Source organism: Canis lupus, chromosome 2 (assembly GCF_003254725.2).
Source record: "Canis lupus dingo isolate Sandy chromosome 2, ASM325472v2, whole genome shotgun sequence".
Taxonomy (NCBI): domain Eukaryota; kingdom Metazoa; phylum Chordata; class Mammalia; order Carnivora; family Canidae; genus Canis; species Canis lupus.
In genome coordinates this window covers 34,381,978-34,402,323 of record NC_064244.1, presented here as the reverse complement: position 1 = coordinate 34,402,323, position 20,346 = coordinate 34,381,978, and the positions used below count along the sequence as shown (strand labels likewise).

At 44.2% G+C, this 20,346-nt stretch overlaps 1 protein-coding gene across 1 annotated transcript; it reads left to right on the top strand.

Moving 5' to 3' along the window:
- The first annotated feature begins 1,429 nt into the window (after nt 1-1,429).
- CD14 (CD14 molecule) lies at nt 1,430-3,400 on the top strand. The gene is made up of 2 exons (XM_025445387.3): nt 1,430-1,647; nt 1,737-3,400. The coding sequence occupies exons 1-2, from the start codon at nt 1,645-1,647 to the stop codon at nt 2,853-2,855; spliced, it is 1,122 nt and encodes a 373-aa protein (XP_025301172.1). The 5' UTR covers nt 1,430-1,644; the 3' UTR covers nt 2,856-3,400.
- The last annotated feature ends 16,946 nt before the right edge of the window (nt 3,401-20,346 follow it).

The window sequence follows — 20,346 nt, the reverse complement described above, 5'->3', positions numbered from 1 at the left end:
ATGTGAAGCTATTTATAAAAAAAAATAGGAGAAGTGAGAATTCAAAAAATTTTAATATAGCTCTTGCCCCAGAATCCAGAGGTGAAGAACTGTAAGGGCTGTTGTAAAAGCACAGCCCCTATTCCACCATCTGGGACATTTGCTTTTTTTTTCTCTTGGCAAAACAGGTAAGTTACTAATTAATCTTCATTCAACATAGGTCCAATATTTCCTTCCTAGGACATAGCAATTGTGTTGGGGGGGAAGGGTAGGGGGAGAGCTAGGTGCAAGGGGGAAAACTGGGCTAGAAATACCTGTTTCTCAGTTTCAGGGCAAAGAAATGGAAACTGCAAGAGATGGAGCTACTTGGCCAATGTGTCTCTGTTAAACACCTCTATTTTTAAGAAAGCTATTACTTTCGGGGCACCTGGGTAGTTCAGTCAGTTAAGCATTTTATCTTGATTTTGGCTCAAAATCAGGGTCATGGGATTGAGCCTGCATGGGGCTCCCCAATCATCAGGGAGTCTGCTTCTCCTTTTCCTTCTGCTCCTCCCCCCTGCTTGAGCTCGCTCTCTCGCTCTCTCTCTCTCTTCCTGAAATGAATAAATAAATCTTTTTTAAAAAGAAAGAAAGCTAGGGCCTCTGGGTGGCTTAGTTGTTCAAGTATTCCAATCTTGGTTTCAGCTCAGGTTGTGGTCTCAGGATCCTGGTATCCAGCCCCTCATTAGTCTGGGTGCTCAACATGAAGTATGCTTTTCCCACTCCCTCTGCTCCTCACCTTACTCTGTCTTTCTCAAATAAATAAATAATCTTTTTTTTTTTTTTAAAGAAAGCAGTTACTTTCTTAATAAAGTTTTAAAAAGAGCAAGTCTTTGGGATGCCTGGGTTAAAGCGTCTGCCTTCGGTTCAGGGCATGATCCTGGAGTTCTGGGATCAAGTCCCACATCAGGCTCCCTTGCATGGAGCCGGCTTCTCCCTCTGCCTGTGTCTCTGCCTCTCTGTTTCTGTGTGTGTCTGTCATGAATAAATAAATAAAATCTTTAAAAATAAAAGGGGAAGATAGAGTTGTTCTTCAAACCAACTTCCTTTTCTTGAATCTCATTCTATCTCTTGGAGTTAATAGATGGCTTGCAATCTCTTCCAAAAAAATTATCTAGTTAAATATCCGATGGCATTCAGGGGATTGGAACTGGGTGTCAGCAAGTTATCACTAAGACTAGGGAAAAGTTAGAGAAACTCCCCCAATTGTACCGCTGAAATATAGGCAGAGGGAGGTGAGAGTCTTGGCTTGAGGCACTAGGGATCTTTCTTTCCCCATAGTTAGCAAACAAGCCTGGGGTGTCTGACTCATCAGGGCACTGCCTGGGGCATTGCACTCTACATTCCCTACAAGATCCTTCCTGTTATAGTCCTGGCAACATCCTTCATTGCAAAATTTCCCGGAAGGGTAGTGCATGGAGTGGTTGGGTGGCAGAGACGTGGGAGTGACCAGGGTTCACGGAGGAAGGAACCAAGTGACATCCCAAGGGTTGCATAAACTCCCAGGCCGCCAAAGAGGACAGATACTGTGGAACCTAGAAACCATTGAGTGCCGCTGTATAGGAAAGAAGCCGGAGCCCTTCCCCGAGCCCGCTGGAACATAGAGGCTCGAAGCACCGATTGACCATGGTGAGTGGATGATCTTGGGGCCCAGAGGGAATTACTCAAGGAACCCCAGGGACTGGCTGGGGCTGCCCTGACCTCTGCTTTCTTCCTAGATGCGCACACCCTGCTTGCTGCTGCTGCTGCTGCCGCCGGTGCTGTGCGTCTCTGAGACCTCACTAGAGCCCTGCGAAGTAGATGACGACGATTTCCGCTGCTTCTGCAACTTCACGGATCCGCAGCCCGACTGGTCCAGCGCATTCCAGTGTATGATTGCCGTCGAGGTGGAGATCCACGGCGGCGGCCGCAGCCTGGAACAATTTCTAAAGGGCGCAGACGCGGACCCAAAGCAGTACGCTGACATGGTCAGGGCCCTGCGTTTGCGGCGGCTCACCGTGGCCTCTGCACAGGTTCCTGCTGTGCTGGTGACCGCCTTCCTGCGGGCGCTGGGGTACTCCCGCCTCAAGGAACTGACGCTGCAGGACCTGGAGGTAACCGGCACGCCGCCGCCGCCGCCTCTGGAAGCCACTGGGCCTGCGCTGTCCACCCTCACCCTCCGGAACGTGTCGTGGGCAACGGGAAGTGCCTGGCTCGCCGAACTGCAGCGGTGGCTGAAGCCGGGCCTCAAGGTACTGAACATCGCGCAGGCACACTCGCTTGCTTTTTCCTGCGCACGACTCCGCACCTTCCCGGCGCTCACCACCTTAGACCTATCCGACAATCCCGGACTGGGAGAGCACGGACTGGCTTCGGCTCTCTGTCCGCAAAAGTTCCCGGCCCTCCAGGCTCTCGTCTTGCGCAACGCGGGAATGCATACGCCGAACGGCGTGTGCGCGGCGATGGCGGTGGCGGGTGTGCAACCCCGCCACCTAGACCTCAGCCACAACTCGCTGCGCGCTACCGCCCCAGGCGCTCCTGCGTGTGTCTGGCCCAGCGCACTGGACTCTCTCAACTTGTCCTTCTCTGGGCTGGGGCAGGTGCCTAAGGGACTACCCGCCAGGCTGAGCGTGCTCGATCTTAGGTGCAACAAGCTGAACAGAGAGCCTCGGCTAGAAGAGCTGCCTAAGGTGAGCAACCTGACACTGGACGGGAATCCCTTTCTGGACCCCGAAGCTCCCAAGTACCAAGAAAACCCGACGACGTCTGGCGTGGTCCCATCCTGTGCGCGTTCGGGCCTGGCGGTGGGGATGTCAGGAACTCTCGCGGTGCTTCAAAGGGTGGGGGGCTTTGCCTGAGGCCCAGGAGAGACCAATGAATTGCCTCAGATTGCCCTGCTTCCAGCAAAGCCGCATCAGGACGTTTTAACCAACCAACCCGCAGCCCTATCTTCATTAAAATCTGGAACAACGATCCGTGTCATTCACTCGACGGGTGGGTACTGGGTGTCTGCTGGGGCACAGTGCTGGATGTGGAATCCATTATATTTAGACTTCTTTCATCCTAATTCCCTAGAAACCTAAGAATAGAATTTAGAGGACAGAAGGGGCAGGGAATGTTGCCTATCTAGGCTGTGGTGAGAAACGGGGGTTTCTGTGCAGTTGGGCTTTCTGAGATTACTTGCACCTGTGTTAAAGTTTAAAAGAAGGGCGCCTGGGTGGCTCAGCGGTGGAGCATCTGCTTTTGGCTCAGGCCGTGATCCCGGGGTGCCAGATTGAATCCCACATCGGGCTCCTGCAGGGAGCCTGCTTCTCCCTCTGCCTGTGTCTCTGCCTCTCTCTCTCTGTGTGTGTGTGTGTGTGACTATCATAAATAAAAATAAAATAAAATAAAGTTTAAAAGACTTTTTGTTTGTTTGTTTAAAAAAATATTTGAATGGTAAACATGCTTAGGAAAATACAGGATGTTTCTTCTCTGGTGCACTTTCCAAGAGCCAGCTGCTCCCCCTTTCAAAGCAGAGTTATCTGCTTATTCTCCTTCTTTCTCTCTCCCACTACCCAGAGAGAGAAGGGACAACTCTGCCATCTGTCCTACATAAGTTGTGAGTTTCATAATTTCAGGGTTTCTCTTCTGCTGTGTAAAGCCCCTCTGCTCACACAGGTACCCTGGCTTTCACTGTGTCATCTAATAGAGAATGTGGACATGGAGGGCTGTTGGAAGATGCTGTCATTAAACAGTCTGTCTCTGAACCAGAGATTTTTGTCATTAGGTTAATAAATGTGTGTATAATTGTTTCTGGCTGGATCTTTGACTTGCAAATAGGCTAACAGCTTAGACCCTTCATAGCATCTTAGATCTTTCACAGGACAATTAATGACATGTGCCCTCCAAACCACATTAACTCAGAGACCCAGAGCATCAGCCAAGAGGTACTGTTCCTTCTAGGCATCCCTCTTTTCATCGAGGAGACAGCCACATCCATTAGAGAGCTAGACACCTGCCTCACAGAGAACCTGGGACAGGGATGGGAGGGGGATATAAACACAGCCCTCTGGCCTGCCTCCCTCCAGCGTCCAGAGCCACACAGATAGGAATGAAGGATTCAAAGTAACATTGATAGGAGAGTTACAACATACCGTATTACAGACCTAAAGAACCATGGGGACAGATAAATAAGCTGCCAATTCCAGTTAGGAAACCCCCTGGAGTATCCCCAAGAAGACTTCATCCAGCCTCTTGGAACATTTCTGGTATCCGAGAACTAACCACCTCAAGCACCTCCTTATATTTGACTAGCTTTGAGCACTATTTTTCTTTCAACATTTTATTTATTTTTTTCATGAGAGACACAGGAAGAGGCAGAGACATAGGCAGAGGGAGAAGCAGGCTCCTCGCGGGGAGCCTGATGTGGGACTCCATCCCTGGACAGTGATCACTCCCTGAGCTGAAGGCAGACGCTCAACTGCTGAGCCACCCAGGCATCCCGCTTTGAGTATTCTTCATCAAAGTTATGCTCAGAGTTATGCCCCGGCTCAACCTTAAGCCCTGTGTTACCATCTTGATATACAGATAGGAATCCAAAACATCCACATCCTCTGGGAATTCTCAATCCAATAAGGGGGATGTACACAGAAAAGATAACTGTGATTCAGTGAGTGGGAGAGATCAAGTCTACGAGGTCCTCTGGAAGGCTGTACAGAAAAGGAAACATTTAATCTGGGTCCTGAGAGGTGGATATTGCTTCTTCAGGAAGGATATTCCCAGGAAAAAATGGGTACTTTAAAAGGCTCAGAAACATGAAAGCATATGGCCAGATCTGGGAAATGTAACTGATTAGGTAGGGCTGGAGATCACAGTGATGGAAGCAGGAGACCTTCATTCAAGTGCCGATTATGTTCCAGACACTATGCTAAACCCCATGGATATAGCAGGAATAATACAAAACCAGGCAGAGTGAAGGGCCAGTGTGAAAAGAAAGAATACCAGAGTTGAATGGTTAGAATATGTTGAGAAGAGACAGGGACAAAGGTAGGGAAGGAAGCATAGGAGACTGCTGACCACTCTGTTTCTATGTCCCCCACCTGAAAAGTTCTCAGGCCTCCTCCTTGTCTCTGTCTCCTTTAGGGACTCTGCTTCCTGCATCCTTAAATGCTGACTGATGTTTTCCAAGTTTCCCTTTTTAGCAGTCTCACTTCTTGCTCTACCCCTTCCAGGTCTCAGGGAGCTTCCCCATGCCTATGACTTTACCACCACTTCTACACGGAGGGCTCCTCAATTCTTGAATGCAGCCCAAACTTGTCTTGTCAGATCTAAAACCCCAAAGACCAGTAGCTACTGGATTTCTCCACAGGGAGGTAGGTCCCTGAGACACTTTATGCTCTTTTTTTTCTTTTTAAGATTTTATTTATTTATTCGTGAGAGACACAGACAGAGAGGCAGAAACAAAGGCAGAGGGAGAAGCAGGTTGCCTGTCGTGAGCCTGGTGTGGGACTTGATCCCAGGACCCCGTGATCAAGCCCTGAGCCAAAGGCAGAAGATCAACCATGGAGCCACCCAGGTGCCCTGAGGCACTGTAAGCTCTTAAATGCCCTTCCCCCAATCTTCTTTTTCTTTTGCATTTCCATCCCCCTGAGTAAAACCAGCTTCATCTAAACCATAATTCTGAGGCATCTTATCTTCACCCATATTCAAGCATCCTGGAACCCATCGGGTTCTGCCTCTTTCAGAGCTCTTGGAGCCTCCTTCCCTCACATTCCTATGCTGCTGTCCTGGTCAGGTTCTCACCCTTTCTCACCTGGACTCATTCAATAACCTCCACGGTGCTCCCTTAGAATCTGCTGATCCATCTTCCATGTGGCAACCTGTGGGCTTTTTCAAACACACACCTGCTTCCAGTAACTGTCCACTTAAAACTCATTAATGACTCCTCACATCCTGCAGGATTATCTCTAAATCCCTTCATGCTTTTAGTGATATCTCTCTTTTGCTCAGAGAAAAATGGTTCTTAAGCTTATTAAGTGCAAAAGCTGAAGTCCTTACTATACTCTATACTTCTGGTGCTTCTCAAACTCACTTTGACAAGGGACCAAGTTTCTTTTTTAAAGTTGCAATCTGGGACGCTTGGGTGGCTCAGTGGTTGAGCGTCTTGCCTTCGACTCAGGGCCTGATCCCAGGGTCCTAGGATCGAGTCCCACGTCGGGCTCCTGCATGGAGCCTGCTTCTCCCTCTGCCTGTGTCTCTGCCTCTCTGTCTCTCATGAATAAATAAAATCTTTAAATAAATTTAAAAAATAAAGTTTCAATCCATTGTGGACGATATTTTTATAAAATATAATTGAAATTGCTGCAATGTGAAATTTCATAAAAATATCTAAACATTCATTCTTGACTTTTTTAAAAGATTTTATTTATTCACGAGAGACAGAGACAAAGGCAAGAGGGAGAAGCAGGCTCCCTCTTGAAGAAGTGGGGAGCCCGATGAGGGACTTCTGGCCCCTGGGATCATGACCTGAACCAAAGGCTGACAATCAACCACTGTGCCCCCTAGGTGTCCCCATTCTTGATGTTTTAAACTTACCTCCTCACAGTGCAGTAACAAATAGTGTATGGGCTGGCACTTGCCTTGGATGATATTTTGTGTAGCACTGCTTTACGAGGCCCTACATAATGTGGCCCTACTATTATCAAGTTTTCTCTTACAGTTCTTGCCTACCACCTCTGCTCACCCTGCTTCAACCACTGTGGCCTTCTTATTGTTTCCTTTAACATTCCAAGGACCTCAGGATCTTTGTGCTTGCCATGGCTTCTGACTGAAATGCTATTCCCACAGATATCCTCAAGCTCACGTAAATTTGCATATATTTTCATTTAAATTCAATTAATTAGGGTAGCCCCAGTGGCCCAGCGGTTAAGCGCTGCCTTCAGCCAGGGGTGTGATCCTGGAGACCCATGAGGATCGAGTCCCACCTCGGGCTCCCTGCATGGAGCCTGCTTCTCCCTCTGCCTGTGTCTCTGCCTCTCTCTCTCTCTGTCTCTGTCTCTCATGAATAAACAAATAAAATATTTTAAAAAATAAATTCAATTAATTAACATATAGTGTATTAGTTTCAGAGATGAAGTCAGTGATTCATCAGTCCTATGTAACTCCCAGTGCTCATCACATCACGTGCACTCCTTAATGCCCATCACTCAGTTGTCCCATCCCCTCATGCCCCTCCCCATATATGACTCTTGGTTTGTTTCCTCTGATTAAGAGTCTCATGGTTTGTCTGCCTCTCAGACTTCATCTTGTTTTATTTTTCCCTCCCTTCCCCGATGCTGTTTGCGCAACAATTATTTAGTGAGTTCTCATTACATGGCAAGCACTCAGAAGTGCTGAGGATATGGGGATCCCTGGGTGGTTTAGTGCCTGCATTCTGCCCAGGGCAGATCCTGGAGTCCTGGGATCGAGTCCCACATCAGGCTCCCTGCATGGAGCCTGCTTCTCCCTCTGCCTGTGTCTCTGCCTCTCTCTCTCTGCCTGTCTCTCATGAATACATAAATAAAATCTTAAAAAAAAAAGAAGTACTGAGAATACATTAGTGAACAGAGCAGCAAAAGTCCCTGTTCTTAAAATGCTTACACGTTGCGGTGGGGAGAGTAAAATCTATAGTGTGTTAGAAGATAAATACTATGGGAAAAAATAGAGCAGGGGCAAAACAATCAGGAGTGTTGAGGGAGAGTGTTAAAGATTACAATTTTATATTAATGTGTAGAATAGACCTGAGAATGTGACTTCTGAGCAAAGATTTGAGAGAGGTGAGAAAGTGTGAGCTTTGGTAAGCATTGATCTTAATCATTTAAATTTAAAGCCTTCTAATCCATGAAAATGGAATGATTTTCCATTTAGTTGTGTCTTTAATTCTTTCAGCAATGTTTTGTAGTTTTCACTCTACAAGTCTTTAACCTTGTTGATTAATTCCCAAGTATTTTATTCTTTTGGATGCTATTGTAAATGGAATTGTTTTTCTTAATTTCCTGCTCTGATTGTTCATTATTAGCATATAGAAATTCAACAGAGGGTGCCTGGGTGCCCTAGTGGGTTAAGCATCTGCTTTTAGCTCAGCTCATAATCTCGAGGTCCTGAGATTGAGTCCCCCATGGGGCTCCCTGCTCAGTGGAGAGTCTGCTTCTCCCTCTCCCTCTGCTCTTCCTCCTTGCTCATGCTCTCTCTCCCTCTCTCTTTCTCAAATAAATTTTTAAAAATTAAAAAATAGAAACCCATTAGATTTTACGTGTTAATTTTGTATCCTGAAACATTCCTGAATTTGTTCATTCTAACAGGTTTTTTTTTATGTGGAATCTTTATCATTTTCTTTTTTTTTTTTTTAATTTATTTATGATAGTCACAGAGAGAGAGAGAGAGGCAGAGACACAGGCAGAGGGAGAAGCAGGCTCCATGCACTGGGAGCCCGACGTGGGATTCGATACCGGATCTCCAGGATCGCGCCCTGGGCCAAAGGCAGGCGCCAAACCGCGGCGCCACCCAGGGATCCCTATCATTTTCTTTTTTTAAAAAAATTTATTTGAGAGAGATAGCATGTGCATGAGTAAGTGGGGGGAGGGGCAGAGGGAGAGAATCTTCAAGCCGACTCCCCACCGAGCATAGAGACCATCCAGAAGCTCAATCCCACAACGCATGAGATCATGACCTGAGCCAGAACCAAGAGTTGGACACCTCATTGACAGCCATCCAGGTGCCCCTCTTTATGATTTCTCAGGTAAGATCATGTTGTCTGTGAATAGAGATAATTTTACTTCTTCCTTTTCAGTTTGGATGCCTTTTATTTCTTTTTCCTGCCTAATTTCTTTTCTTTTTTTTATTTTATTTTATTTATTTATGATAGTCACACAGAGAGAAAGAGAGAGAGGCAGAGACACAGGCAGAGGGAGAAGCAGGCTCCATGCACCGGGAGCCCGATGTGGGATTCGATCCCAGGTCTCCAGGATCGCGCCCTGGGCCAAAGGCAGGCGCCAAACCGCTGCGCCACCCAGGGATCCCCTCCTGCCTAAGTTCTTTAGCTAGGATCCCACTATGTTGAACAGAAGTGGCAAAAGTGGGCATCCTTGTCTTGATCCTGATTTTAGAGGGTAAGTTTTCAATCTTTCACTATTGAGTATGGCATTATGTTAATTGTTTTTTTTAAAGATGTATGTATTTGAGAGAGAGAGAGGTCGTGTGCATGCAAGTGGGAGGAGGAGCAAAGGGAGAGGAAGAGAGAGAATCTCAAGCAGACTCCCCGCTGAGTGTGGAGCTCATTGTGGCTTGACCCACAACTATGAGATCATGCCCTGAGCCAAAATTAAGAGTCAGCCACTTAACTGACTGAACCACTCAGGCACCCCATGATAATGGAGATATGAGAAATAGCATGGTTGTATGCAGATGGGACTAAACCAGTAGAGAGAGGGAAAACTTGATAATATAGGAGAAAGAAGGGAGTGCTGCTGGAGGAATGTTCTTGAATAGGTAAAAAAGGACTGGTATCTAATCCACCAGTAAAATAGTTGGTCTTAGGGCAAGCATACAAACAGTCAACTTGTAGACACCAGGCTGGAAGGCAGAGTATCTGGGCAAAGATGCTCCTGTGGAACTTCTACCAAATTGAAGCTCTAAATACAGATTTTCCTATGGCAGGCACCTCATTGCTCAGGATACAACTCAAATGTCACCTCATCTGACATCCTGCCTCATCATTCTGATTACAACATCCTATGTTATTTTATTCACAGCATTAATCTCAATTAGAAATCATCTTCTTTATTGATAGCTTTTTTGTTTGTTGAGTATTATGTTGGAAGCTCCGTGACAACTGCTGAGAGTAGCAGTTGTATCAATCTTGTTTACTTCTGAATTTCTAGTCCCAAAGACAGTGCTAAGACAGTGCCTGGCACATGGTAGGTGGTCCATAAATCTTTACTAAAAAATAGATTGAATGAATGGAAAGAGTGGGCTGAGGGCTTTTATTGCTGCCATGAGTTAAGTGAGAAAAGATTGATTAGCATTTTGCTTCACTAAGGTCAAATAAAAATATTTGCCTAACTGAGGTTGGAGACCGTAAACTATTTGTCACAGTTCCAGTGGCTAGGTTCTAATCACCCACCAGGCAGGTGGTATTTTCTGATCTGATAGTGTACAACAGCCTAGAAGTAGGATTCATTAATTAAAAATTGGGGGTGGGTAGAGGTTCTTGTTCAAAATGGTGATGCGGAAAAATCCTGAACTCAACTTCTCCCACTGATACACTGAATCTACAGCCATGCATAAGCAATTTCTTCTGGGGTGGGGGATGCTTAAAAACTGGCAGAGCAAAATTGAGGGTGGGTGCACAGGGCAGCCCAAATGACATGCAAGGATTGAGCAAGTTATGTTATTAAGGGCAAGGCTGAAAAATGTGCTCTAGACAAAGAAGGAAGTAACAAGGAGTGAGAGATAGATTAGGAGAAGCAAGGGTCCCACTTCCACATGTACAATGAATTTGGATATCTGGTGTGATATAATGAATTATATATTGCAAGGGTAGGACTGGGGCCTTAGGACTTCCATTTCTCAGCCAAAATCAGTCTCCGTGGCTTCCTCTTTTGTTCCTGTGTTGTCATCTGGAACCAAACAGACGTCAATTATTTTCCTAAGAAGTCCTTATACCCTGAGTCAAGATTTTATGCTCTTTCCCATGGAGAATTTTTTTTCTCTAACACCCTCCCACCACTTCTCATGATCAGAACTCCCTTATTCGCTAGATCGGGGGGGCTCTTTATGAGCCACCTCAAATTACCTACAGTGGAAGAAATTGGAACACTTACCTAAATCTTTGAGGATATAAAAAAAAATCACTAGTGTTTTTTTAAAGTATGGTATTGTATATGACAGGTATGATATTTTGATTATGTTTAAGAAGAGTGCTTGACAAATCACAAGAAAACTACAGTCCAATATCCCTTATGAATATGGATGAAAGAATCCCCAATAAAATACTAGAAATTGACTCCAGAAATTTATAAGAAGAATGAATAAAAAAGAATTATATATCATGACCAATTGGGATTTATCCCAGGAATGCAAAGTTGGTTTAACATCTGAAAATCAATTAATGTAATATACCATATCATATCAGAATAAAACATAAAAATATGATCATCTAAATAAACACAGAAGCAATTGATCAAATCTAACACGTTTCATGAAAAGCAAACAAGCAACAACACCCAACAAACTAGAAAGAGAAGGGAATTTCCTCAACATGATCGAAGACATCTACAAAAAAAAAGGCAGTTGATATCATAGTAGTCAAAGACTGGGTGCTTTTGCCTTGAGGTGAGCAACATAACAAGGATATATATCCTTACCACCTTCATTAGATATTGTTCTAGAGGTTCTGGCCATGACAATTAATCAAGAAAAAGAAATAAATGACATCCAGGTTGGAAAGCAAGAAGTAGGGGGATCCCTGGGTGGCTCAGCAGGTTGGCGCCTGCCTTTGGCCCAGGGCGCGGTCCTGGAGTCCCAGGATTGAGTCCCACGTCGGGCTCCTGGCATGGAGCCTGCTTCTCCCTCTGCTTGTGTCTCTGCTTCTCTCTCTATCTATGTCTATCGTGAATAAATAAATAAAATCTTTAAAAAAAAGGAAAGCAAGAAGTACAACTATCTAAATTCATAGATTTTATGATGATGTATATTAAAAAAATTCTGTGGATTCACTAGAATATATTAGAACCAATCAAGTTCAATAAAGTTGTAAGATACAAGGTCAATATACAAAAATCAATTTTATTTCTATATACCTACAATGAACATACTCAAAAAATTTTCATTTATGATAGCATCAAAAGGAATACAATACTTAGGAGTAAATATAGCAAAAGAAGAGCAAACTTCTACTCCCAAAACTACAAAATACTCTTGGAAGAAATTAAATAGGATCTAAATAAATGGAATAACATCCCATATTCATAACATCACATCTTCATATTGTTAAGATTTCACTTCTCCCCTAATTGATCCTCAGATTCAATTAATGTCTTTTCAGAATCTAAACTTTTTGTATAAATTAACAAGGTGATTCCAAAGTTTGTATGGAATTTCCACAGATGCTGTAGACAAAACAATCTTACGAAACAAGAACAAAGTTGGAGGGCTCACATTTCCTGATTTCAAAACTTTCTGTGAAGCAATAGTAATGAAGACACTGTGGTACTGGCATAAGAACAAACATAGAGATTATTGAAAGAGAAGTGAGAGTCCAGAAATAAACCCATGTTTCTATGGACAGCTGATTTTGACAAGGATGTTGAGAACATTTAATGAAGATATCTTTTTAACAATTGGTACTGGGCAGCCCAATGGCCCAGCAGTTTAGTGCTGCCTTCAGCAAGGTTGTGATCCTGGAGACCCGGGATCGAGTCCCATGTTGGGATCCCTGCATGGAGCCTGCTTCTCCTTTTGCCTGTGTTTCTACCTCTCCCTCTCTCTTTCTGTGTCTGTCATGAATAAATAAAATAAAAATTAAAAAAAAGCAACTCGTACTGGGACACCTGGGTATCCAGATATAAATGAATTAATTTGTATCCTTAACTCAGACTGTATACAAAAATTAACTCAAAATGGATCAACCCAAATATAAGAACTAAAACTATTAAGGTCTTAAAATAAAACACAGAAATAAATCCTCATGACCTTTGATCTGGCATAAATTCTGAGATATGACACCAAAAGCAAGAACAACAAAAGAAAAAACAATAAACTGAATTTCGTCAAATTATAAACTTTTCTGCATCAAAAAACATTATCAGGGATGCCTGGGTGGCTCAGCAGTTGAGTGCCTGCCTTCGGCCCAGGGCATGATCCTGGAGTCCCGGGATCAGTCTCACATCAGTCTCCCTGCATGGAGCCTGCTTCTCTCTCTGCCTATGTCTCTGCCTCTCTCTCTCCATGTCTCTCATGAATAAATAAATAAAATCTTTTAAAAAATTATCCAAAAGATGAAAAGACAACCTACAAAATGGGAGAAAATATTTGGAAATTATATATTTGATAATGCTCTAGTATCCAGGGTATATATACAGCTCCTATAACTCCTCAACAACAACAAAAAAGATAATTCAAGTAAAAAGTGGGGGAAAGACTTAAATAGCCATTTCTTCGAAGAAATTATACACATGCCTGACAAGCACATTAAAAGATACTCAAGGGATCCCTGGGTGGCGCAGCGGTTTGGCGCCTGCCTTTGGCCCAGGGCGCGATCCTGGAGATCTGGGATCGAATCCCACGTCGGACTCCCGGTGCATGGAGCCTGCTTATCCCTCTGCCTATGTCTCTGCCTGTGTCTCTGCCTCTCTCTCTCTCTCTCTCTGTGTGACTATCATAAATAAATTTAAAAAATTAAAAAAAATAAAAGATACCCAACATCATTCTTCATTAATGAGCTGCAAAAAGGCAAACAACCATTAAAACCTGGGCAAAGAAAAAAAAAAAAAAACCTGGGCAAAGAACTTAAATCAACGTTTCTCCAAAGAAGCTATATAGATGTCCAGAAAGGCATGTGAAAAGATTCTCAAAATCATTGGTCATTAAGGAAATGCAAATCAAAGCCATAATGAGGCATCAATCACTTCATACCCACTAGTTTGGTTCTAATAAAAAGAGAGAAGAAGGACTGTTGGTTAGAATGTGGATAAATAAGAACCCTCACATGTTGCTGGTAGGAATGTAGTATGAGGCAGCCACTGTGAAAAACAGTTTGGCTGTTCCTCAAAAAGTTAAACATATAATTACCAATATGATCCAGCAATACTACTTTTAGGTATATATGCAAAAGAATTGAAAAGGAATATGTAAAACAAAATGTTGTACCAAATGTTCATAGCAGCACTATTCAACTCAACTATATGACCAGATTGAAATTGAAGACTGCAAACATGGGTGGCCTTGCCCTGGGAGATATTTCAATCACAAAATAGAGTGATGGACTGGACTAATTGCTCTTCTTTTTCATATTGCATCTACACAATGAGATATAACACTAACATTGTTGGTTAGATGATAATATTGATAGACATGTGGGGAAATTTAGTTAACAGCCTCCTATACCTACCCCTCACTGATTCCATCAAACGTTAGGCATACAGAAATTTGTTACCCCCTTATCACTCTGCAGTTTCAGTTCCCCAAGGCTGTGTCACAAAGCCTACATTTTTCACCTTACTTCATCTCTCCACATTGGCATCATCTCACATCCTCACAAGAAGAGGAAGGGTGAATACTATACGATAAGGTACTTTTTTTCTTTTTCTTTCTTTTTTCTTTTTTTAGAGAGAGAGAGTGTGTGTGAGTGAGCAGGGGGAGGGGAAGCAAAAGGAGACAGAGAGAGAAAATCTTAAGCACAGACCTGGCATTGGGCTTGATCTAATGACCCCAAGATCAGGAGCCAATCGTGACCTGAGCCAAAAAAAAGAGTCCAATGTTTAACCAACTGAGCCACCCAGGTGCCCCAACAATAAGATATTTTCAAAGAAAGAACACATCCACATAATTTTTATTACAGTATATTATTATAACTGTTCCACTTTGTTATTAGTTATTGTTGTTAATCTCTTACTGTAGCTGATTTATAACTTAAACTTTACCATAGGTTTGCATAGGGAAAAGCATAGTATACATAGAGTTCAGAACGATCTGTGGTTTCAGGCATCTATTAGGTGTCTTGGAATATACCCTCCATAAATAAGGGACGACTACCGTATTCATGTTCTTATTATTGTTCTCTTATGTAAATATTATACCAAACATAGATGATCAAGGAGGTATGAGCCTTTTGCTGTAACTGATTGTTGGTGAAAAACCATCAAGTGGCTTAATAAAGAATATATCTGGCCTTTATCTCCAGTTGAAGCAGCAGAACTTCAAAAACCTTTGGAATTTCCTGAATAATAGGAATCTCTCTGCTGTGCTAATGAGGTGACTTCTGGCTGGACGTCCAGATAACTTCAGGATGGAGGAGGTTGCTCACCAGAAAACACAACCATAAATGGGTTGGAATTGAGTTCAACCACATAGCCTGTAATTTAATGAAACATGCCTACATAATAAAATATCAGTTAAAAATAACTCTTAGGGGGATACCTGGGTGGCTCAAGGGTTGAGCGTCTGCCTTTCGGCTCAGAGCATGATCCTGGGGTCCCAGAATTGAGTCCCGCATCAGGCTCCCTGCATGGGGCCTGCTTCTCCCTCTGCTGTCTCTGCCTCTCTCTCTCTGTGTCTCTCATGAATAAATAAATAGAATCTTTAAAAAACAATAACTGTTAGGGCACCTGCGTGATTCAGTTGGTTAAGCATCCAACTCTTAATTTCAGCTCAGCTCATGATCGTGTGATTGAGCCCCATGTCAGTCTCTGAGCTGGGCATTGGAGCCTGCTTAAGATTCTCTCTCTGTGTGTCTCCCTCTGCCCCCACCTTACTCCCCCAACCCCGCTCCTGAGCATGCTCTCTCCCTCAAAGCAAGAACAACAAAACTGTGAACAGTGATGCTCAGGAAGTTCCTGGTTGGTGAACACATTGATGTACAGGAAGGGTGGCACATCCTGACTCCACAGGGACAGGAGTTCCTATGCTTAGGCCCCTTCCAGATCTTGCCTTATGTACCTCTTGATCTGATTGTTCATTTGTATCCTTTATAATAAAATATAGTCATAAGTAGAGCACCTTTTTAAAAAAAATATTTTATTTATTCATGTCATGACCCAAGCCAAAGGCAGACGCTCAACCACTGAGCCACCCAGGTGCCCCAGTAGAGCACCTTCTTGAGTTCCGTGAGTCATTCTTGTGAACCTGAAGGGTAGTTATCAGAACCCCCAAATCTGTAGCCAAGTCTGAGAGTAGTGCAAGCAGCTTGGGGCACCCACTGTGGCTGTCAGCAGAAATAAGGATAGTCTTGTGTTGAGGACCTTGCATTTTAATTTGTGGGAGCTGGTGCCAACTCCAGGTAGTTAGTGCCAAAATTGGGTTGAAATATAGTTCTAGGATGCCCAGTTGCTGTCAGAGAATGGTGTCAGATACGCTAGGTATAATGTGCCTTCCCAAGTTCTGTAAGTCATTCTAGCAAATTATGGAACCTGCGGGAATAGTAGAACACCTGAAAATGTTGCTAGCTGGTTAGAGTAAGGAAGGATGGGGGAGCCCAAGTTTGAGACTAGTGGAGACATCCTCTTAGCTGTGAAGTTTGGCCAAACTCTGCACAGATGGTAACAGAAGTCATTTCATCTCCAGACCTGGGTGGCTCAGTCAGTTAAGCATCTGCCTTCAGCTCAGGTCCTGATCCCGGGGTGGGTGATTGAGCCCTGCATTGGGCTACCTGCTCAGCGGGGAGTCTGCTTCTCCTTCTTCCCCTCCCTCTGTGCTCTCTCTATCTCATTCTCAAATAAATAATAAAATAAAATATTTAAAAAAGAAGTAATTTTATCTCTATGTAGAAAAATCACTCAGTCATAGAAAGGAAAGAAGTACTAATGCATGCTACAGCATGGGTGAACTTTGAAAACATTATGCTAAGCAAAAGAAGCCAGTCACAAAAAGAACACAAGCTGTGTGATGCCTTTTATATGAAATGTCCAGAATAGGCAAATCTATAGAGACAGAAAATAGATTAATGGTTGTTTAGTGAATGTAGTAGGGTGGGCTTAGGAGGTGATAATAAAGGAAACCAAGTTTCTTTATAAAGTGATAGAAATGTTCTAAAATGGTGATAGTAGGGGATCCCTGGGTGGCTCAGCGGTTTAGCGCCTGCCTTTGGCCCAGGACACGATCCTGGAGTCCCGGAATCAAGTCCCACATCAGGGTCCCGGCATGGAGTCTGCTTCTCCCTCTGTCTATGTCTCTGCCTCTCTCTCTCTCTATGTCTATCATGAATGAATAAATAAAAAATCTTAAAAAAATAAAATGGTGATAGTAAAAGCTATTGAGATATACATTTTAAATGGGTAAATTGTATGGTATATGAATTACACCTTGATAAGCAATCATTAAAATTTATTTATTTTAAATTTATTTTTTATTGGTGTTCAATTTACCAACATACAGAATAACCCCCAGTGCCCGTCACCCATTCACTCCCACCCCCCGCCCTCCTCCCCTTCTACCACCCCTAGTTCGTTTCCCAGAGTTAGCAGTCTTTACGTTCTGTCTCCCTTTCTGATATTTCCCACATATTTCTTTTTTTTTTTTTTAAGATTTTATTTATTTATTCATGAGAGACACACAGAGAGAGAGAGGCAGAGACACAGGCAGAGGGAGAAGCAGGCTCCATGCACCGGGAGCCCGACATGGGATTCGATCCCGGGTCTCCAGGATCGTGCCCTAGGCCAAAGGCAGGCGCCAAACCACTGCGCCATCCAGGGATCCCTTCCCACACATTTCTTCTCCCTTCCCTTATATTCCCTTTCACTATTATTTATATTCCCCAAATGAATGAGAACATATAATGTTTGTCCTTCTCCGACTGACTTACTTCACTCAGCTAAAATTTTTTTAAATTTAGGGATCCCTGGGTGGCACAGTGGTTTAGCGCCTGCCTTTGGCCCAGGGCATGATCCTGGAGACCCGGAATCGAGTCCCACTTCGGGCTCCCGGTGCATGGAGCCTGCTTCTCCCTCTGCCTATGTCTCTGCCTCTCTCTCTCTCTCTTTCTCTGTGACTATCATAAATAAATAAAAGAATTGAAAATTTTTTTTAATTTAAATTCAGTTTAGCTAACATAGTATATTATTAATTTCAGGGGTAGAATTTACCGATTCATCAGTTGCATCTAATACCCAGTGCTCATTACACCAAGTGCCCTCCTTAATGCCCATCACCCAGTTACCCTGTCCCCCCATCTACCTCCCCTTCAGCGACCCTCAGTTTGTTTCCTATAGCTAAGAGTCTCTTATGGTTTGTTTCCCTCTCTGTTTTTATCTTATTTTTCCTTCCTTTCCCCTATGTTCATCTGTTTTGTTTCTTAAATTCCACATGAGTGAGATCATACGATATTTGTCTTTCTCTGAGTGACTTATTTCACTTAGCATAATACCCTCTAGTTCCATCCATGTCACTGCAAATGACAAGATTTCATTCTTTTTGATAGTTGAACAATATTCCATTATGCGTGTATATACATACATATATATATACATATATACATATATATATATTCCCCACATCTTCTTTATCCTTTCATCTGTCAATAGACATCTGGGCTTTTTGCATAGTTTGGCTATTGTGGACATTGCTGCTGTGAACATTGGGGTGCATGTGTCCCCTTGAATCCCTATGTTTGTAGCCTTTGGATAAATTACCTAGTAGTGCAACTGCTGGGTCATAGGGTAGCTCTATTTTTAACTTTTTGAGGCACCTCCGTACTATTTTCCAGAGTGGCTGCACCAGTTTGCATTCGCACCAACAATGTAAGAGGGTTCCCCTTTCTCTGCATCCTCACCAAATTAAGCCATCTTTTTTTTTTAAAGATTGTTTTTATTTATTCATGAGAGACACAGAGAGGCAGAGACATAGGCAGAGGGAGAAGCAGGCTCCATGTAGGGAGCACAATGTGGGACTCAATCCCAGGACCCCAGGATCACGCCCTGAGCCAAAGGCAGACGCTCAACCACTGAACCACCCGTGCGTCCCTAAGCCATCATTGTTTTAAAAGGGTGGTTATCGTCTATAAATATAAGCTGAAATAGCTATAGATGACATAAAAAGTGTCTAGGATTTGCTTTCAAAAAACCCACAGGGGATGGGGAGAACAGAAGAAATAAGACTAGCCATAAGTTGATCATTACTGAGGCTAGGTATTCAGAGAATCATCATACTATTCTCTCTACAGTTGTATGTGTTTGACATTTTTCAAAAGAGGAAAAAAAGCAGAATCTGATGTAATATTCTGACTCACTCAGAAAAGAGGGGATTGTTGAGGCACCTGGGTGGCTCAGTCGCCTACACATCTAACTTTGGCTCAGCTCATGATCTTGGGGTCCTGGGATTCAGCCCCATGTTGGGCTCTATGCTCAGTGGGGAGTCTGCTTGTTCCTCTCCCTCTGCCCCTCCCCTACTCGGCTCTCTCTCTCTCAAGTAATGAAATCTTTTTTTTTTTAAAAAAAGAGGGGACTGTCACCTCTTTTGTTGTTATTTAGAAGCCCTACCCAGAGCCCTCAGATCAGGGAGATGAATTATTGAGGGGAATCTGAGAGGCATGGAAGCTATTGAGCAAGGAGAGGGAGCAAGCACAGGGGCCCTTTGGGCTAGGGCAGCTCAGTACCCCCAGCCCTCATGGACAACCCCCAGGCCAGGCTGACTGTGGTGGTGGAAGTAGAGCCGGGAAGAGGATCAGGTAGGAGGTCCTTACACATTCATTCTTAGAGGTAATGCAGCCCGAGGGAGCCTCTTGGAAGAGGGGAAGGAAGATGTTACTTTATTGCTTTAGCTGCTGCAGATCCTCTTTTTGAGGAAGCTCTGCCTCTCGGGGGCTCTGATCCTGTGCCAGGTACTCCAGGTTAGGAAACTGAGGCCAAAGTTGAGGGCAGGACCTAGGAATCCTGGCAGTTTCCCCCATGAGAGTTGATATATAGTCCATCTTTCTCAGGCCCTGAGGAGACCTGTTACCCCACACTCCTTCTGGAGGGGTCCAAGAGCATCCGTCTGCTTCAGCCGGGCACTCTAGACACTCAGGTAAAAATGGGATAGGGTGCGGGTGAGGGCAGGGGAAGATGGGAATGACAATGCTGAGCCTAGCCCTCCCCACAGGAACAATGCATCACCTTTGACAGAGTCCTGGGCTCTGATGCTGCTCAGGTAGGTGTGTGTGTGTGTGGGGGGGAGGGTTGTAAGGAGCTGGGAAGAGGGTGGGAGCTCTCAGACTCCTGGACCCTGGAGTGCTGAGTGCTTCCCGAGCCCTTTACTCAGGCAGGCTGGGTCAGGGTACCTGAGATTGGGGGATTCCTCTGTGTCCCCTGCAGGAGGCTGAGCAGGAGCTGCTGGCACGAGTCCAGTCCACACTAGGCCTGGTAGCCCAAGGGTACAGCGTGGCCCTACTGCTTCGGGGTCGGGAAACAGAAACACCCCGGCTTGTACCTCAAGTGAGTCCCAGAGGAGCCACCATGCATAGGTCTCATGAGGTTCAGGTGCTGTTTTCTCCAGGATACTTTTGACAAACTTCCCTTCCTCTCCCTAGCTGGATTACATTACCCTTTCTGGGGTTCTTATAGCACATTGTGGTTCATACAGAAATGTTTTGCCAGGGCCAACCTAGGCAGCAATTGAGAGGTCGGGGAAGGTGGGAGGCTG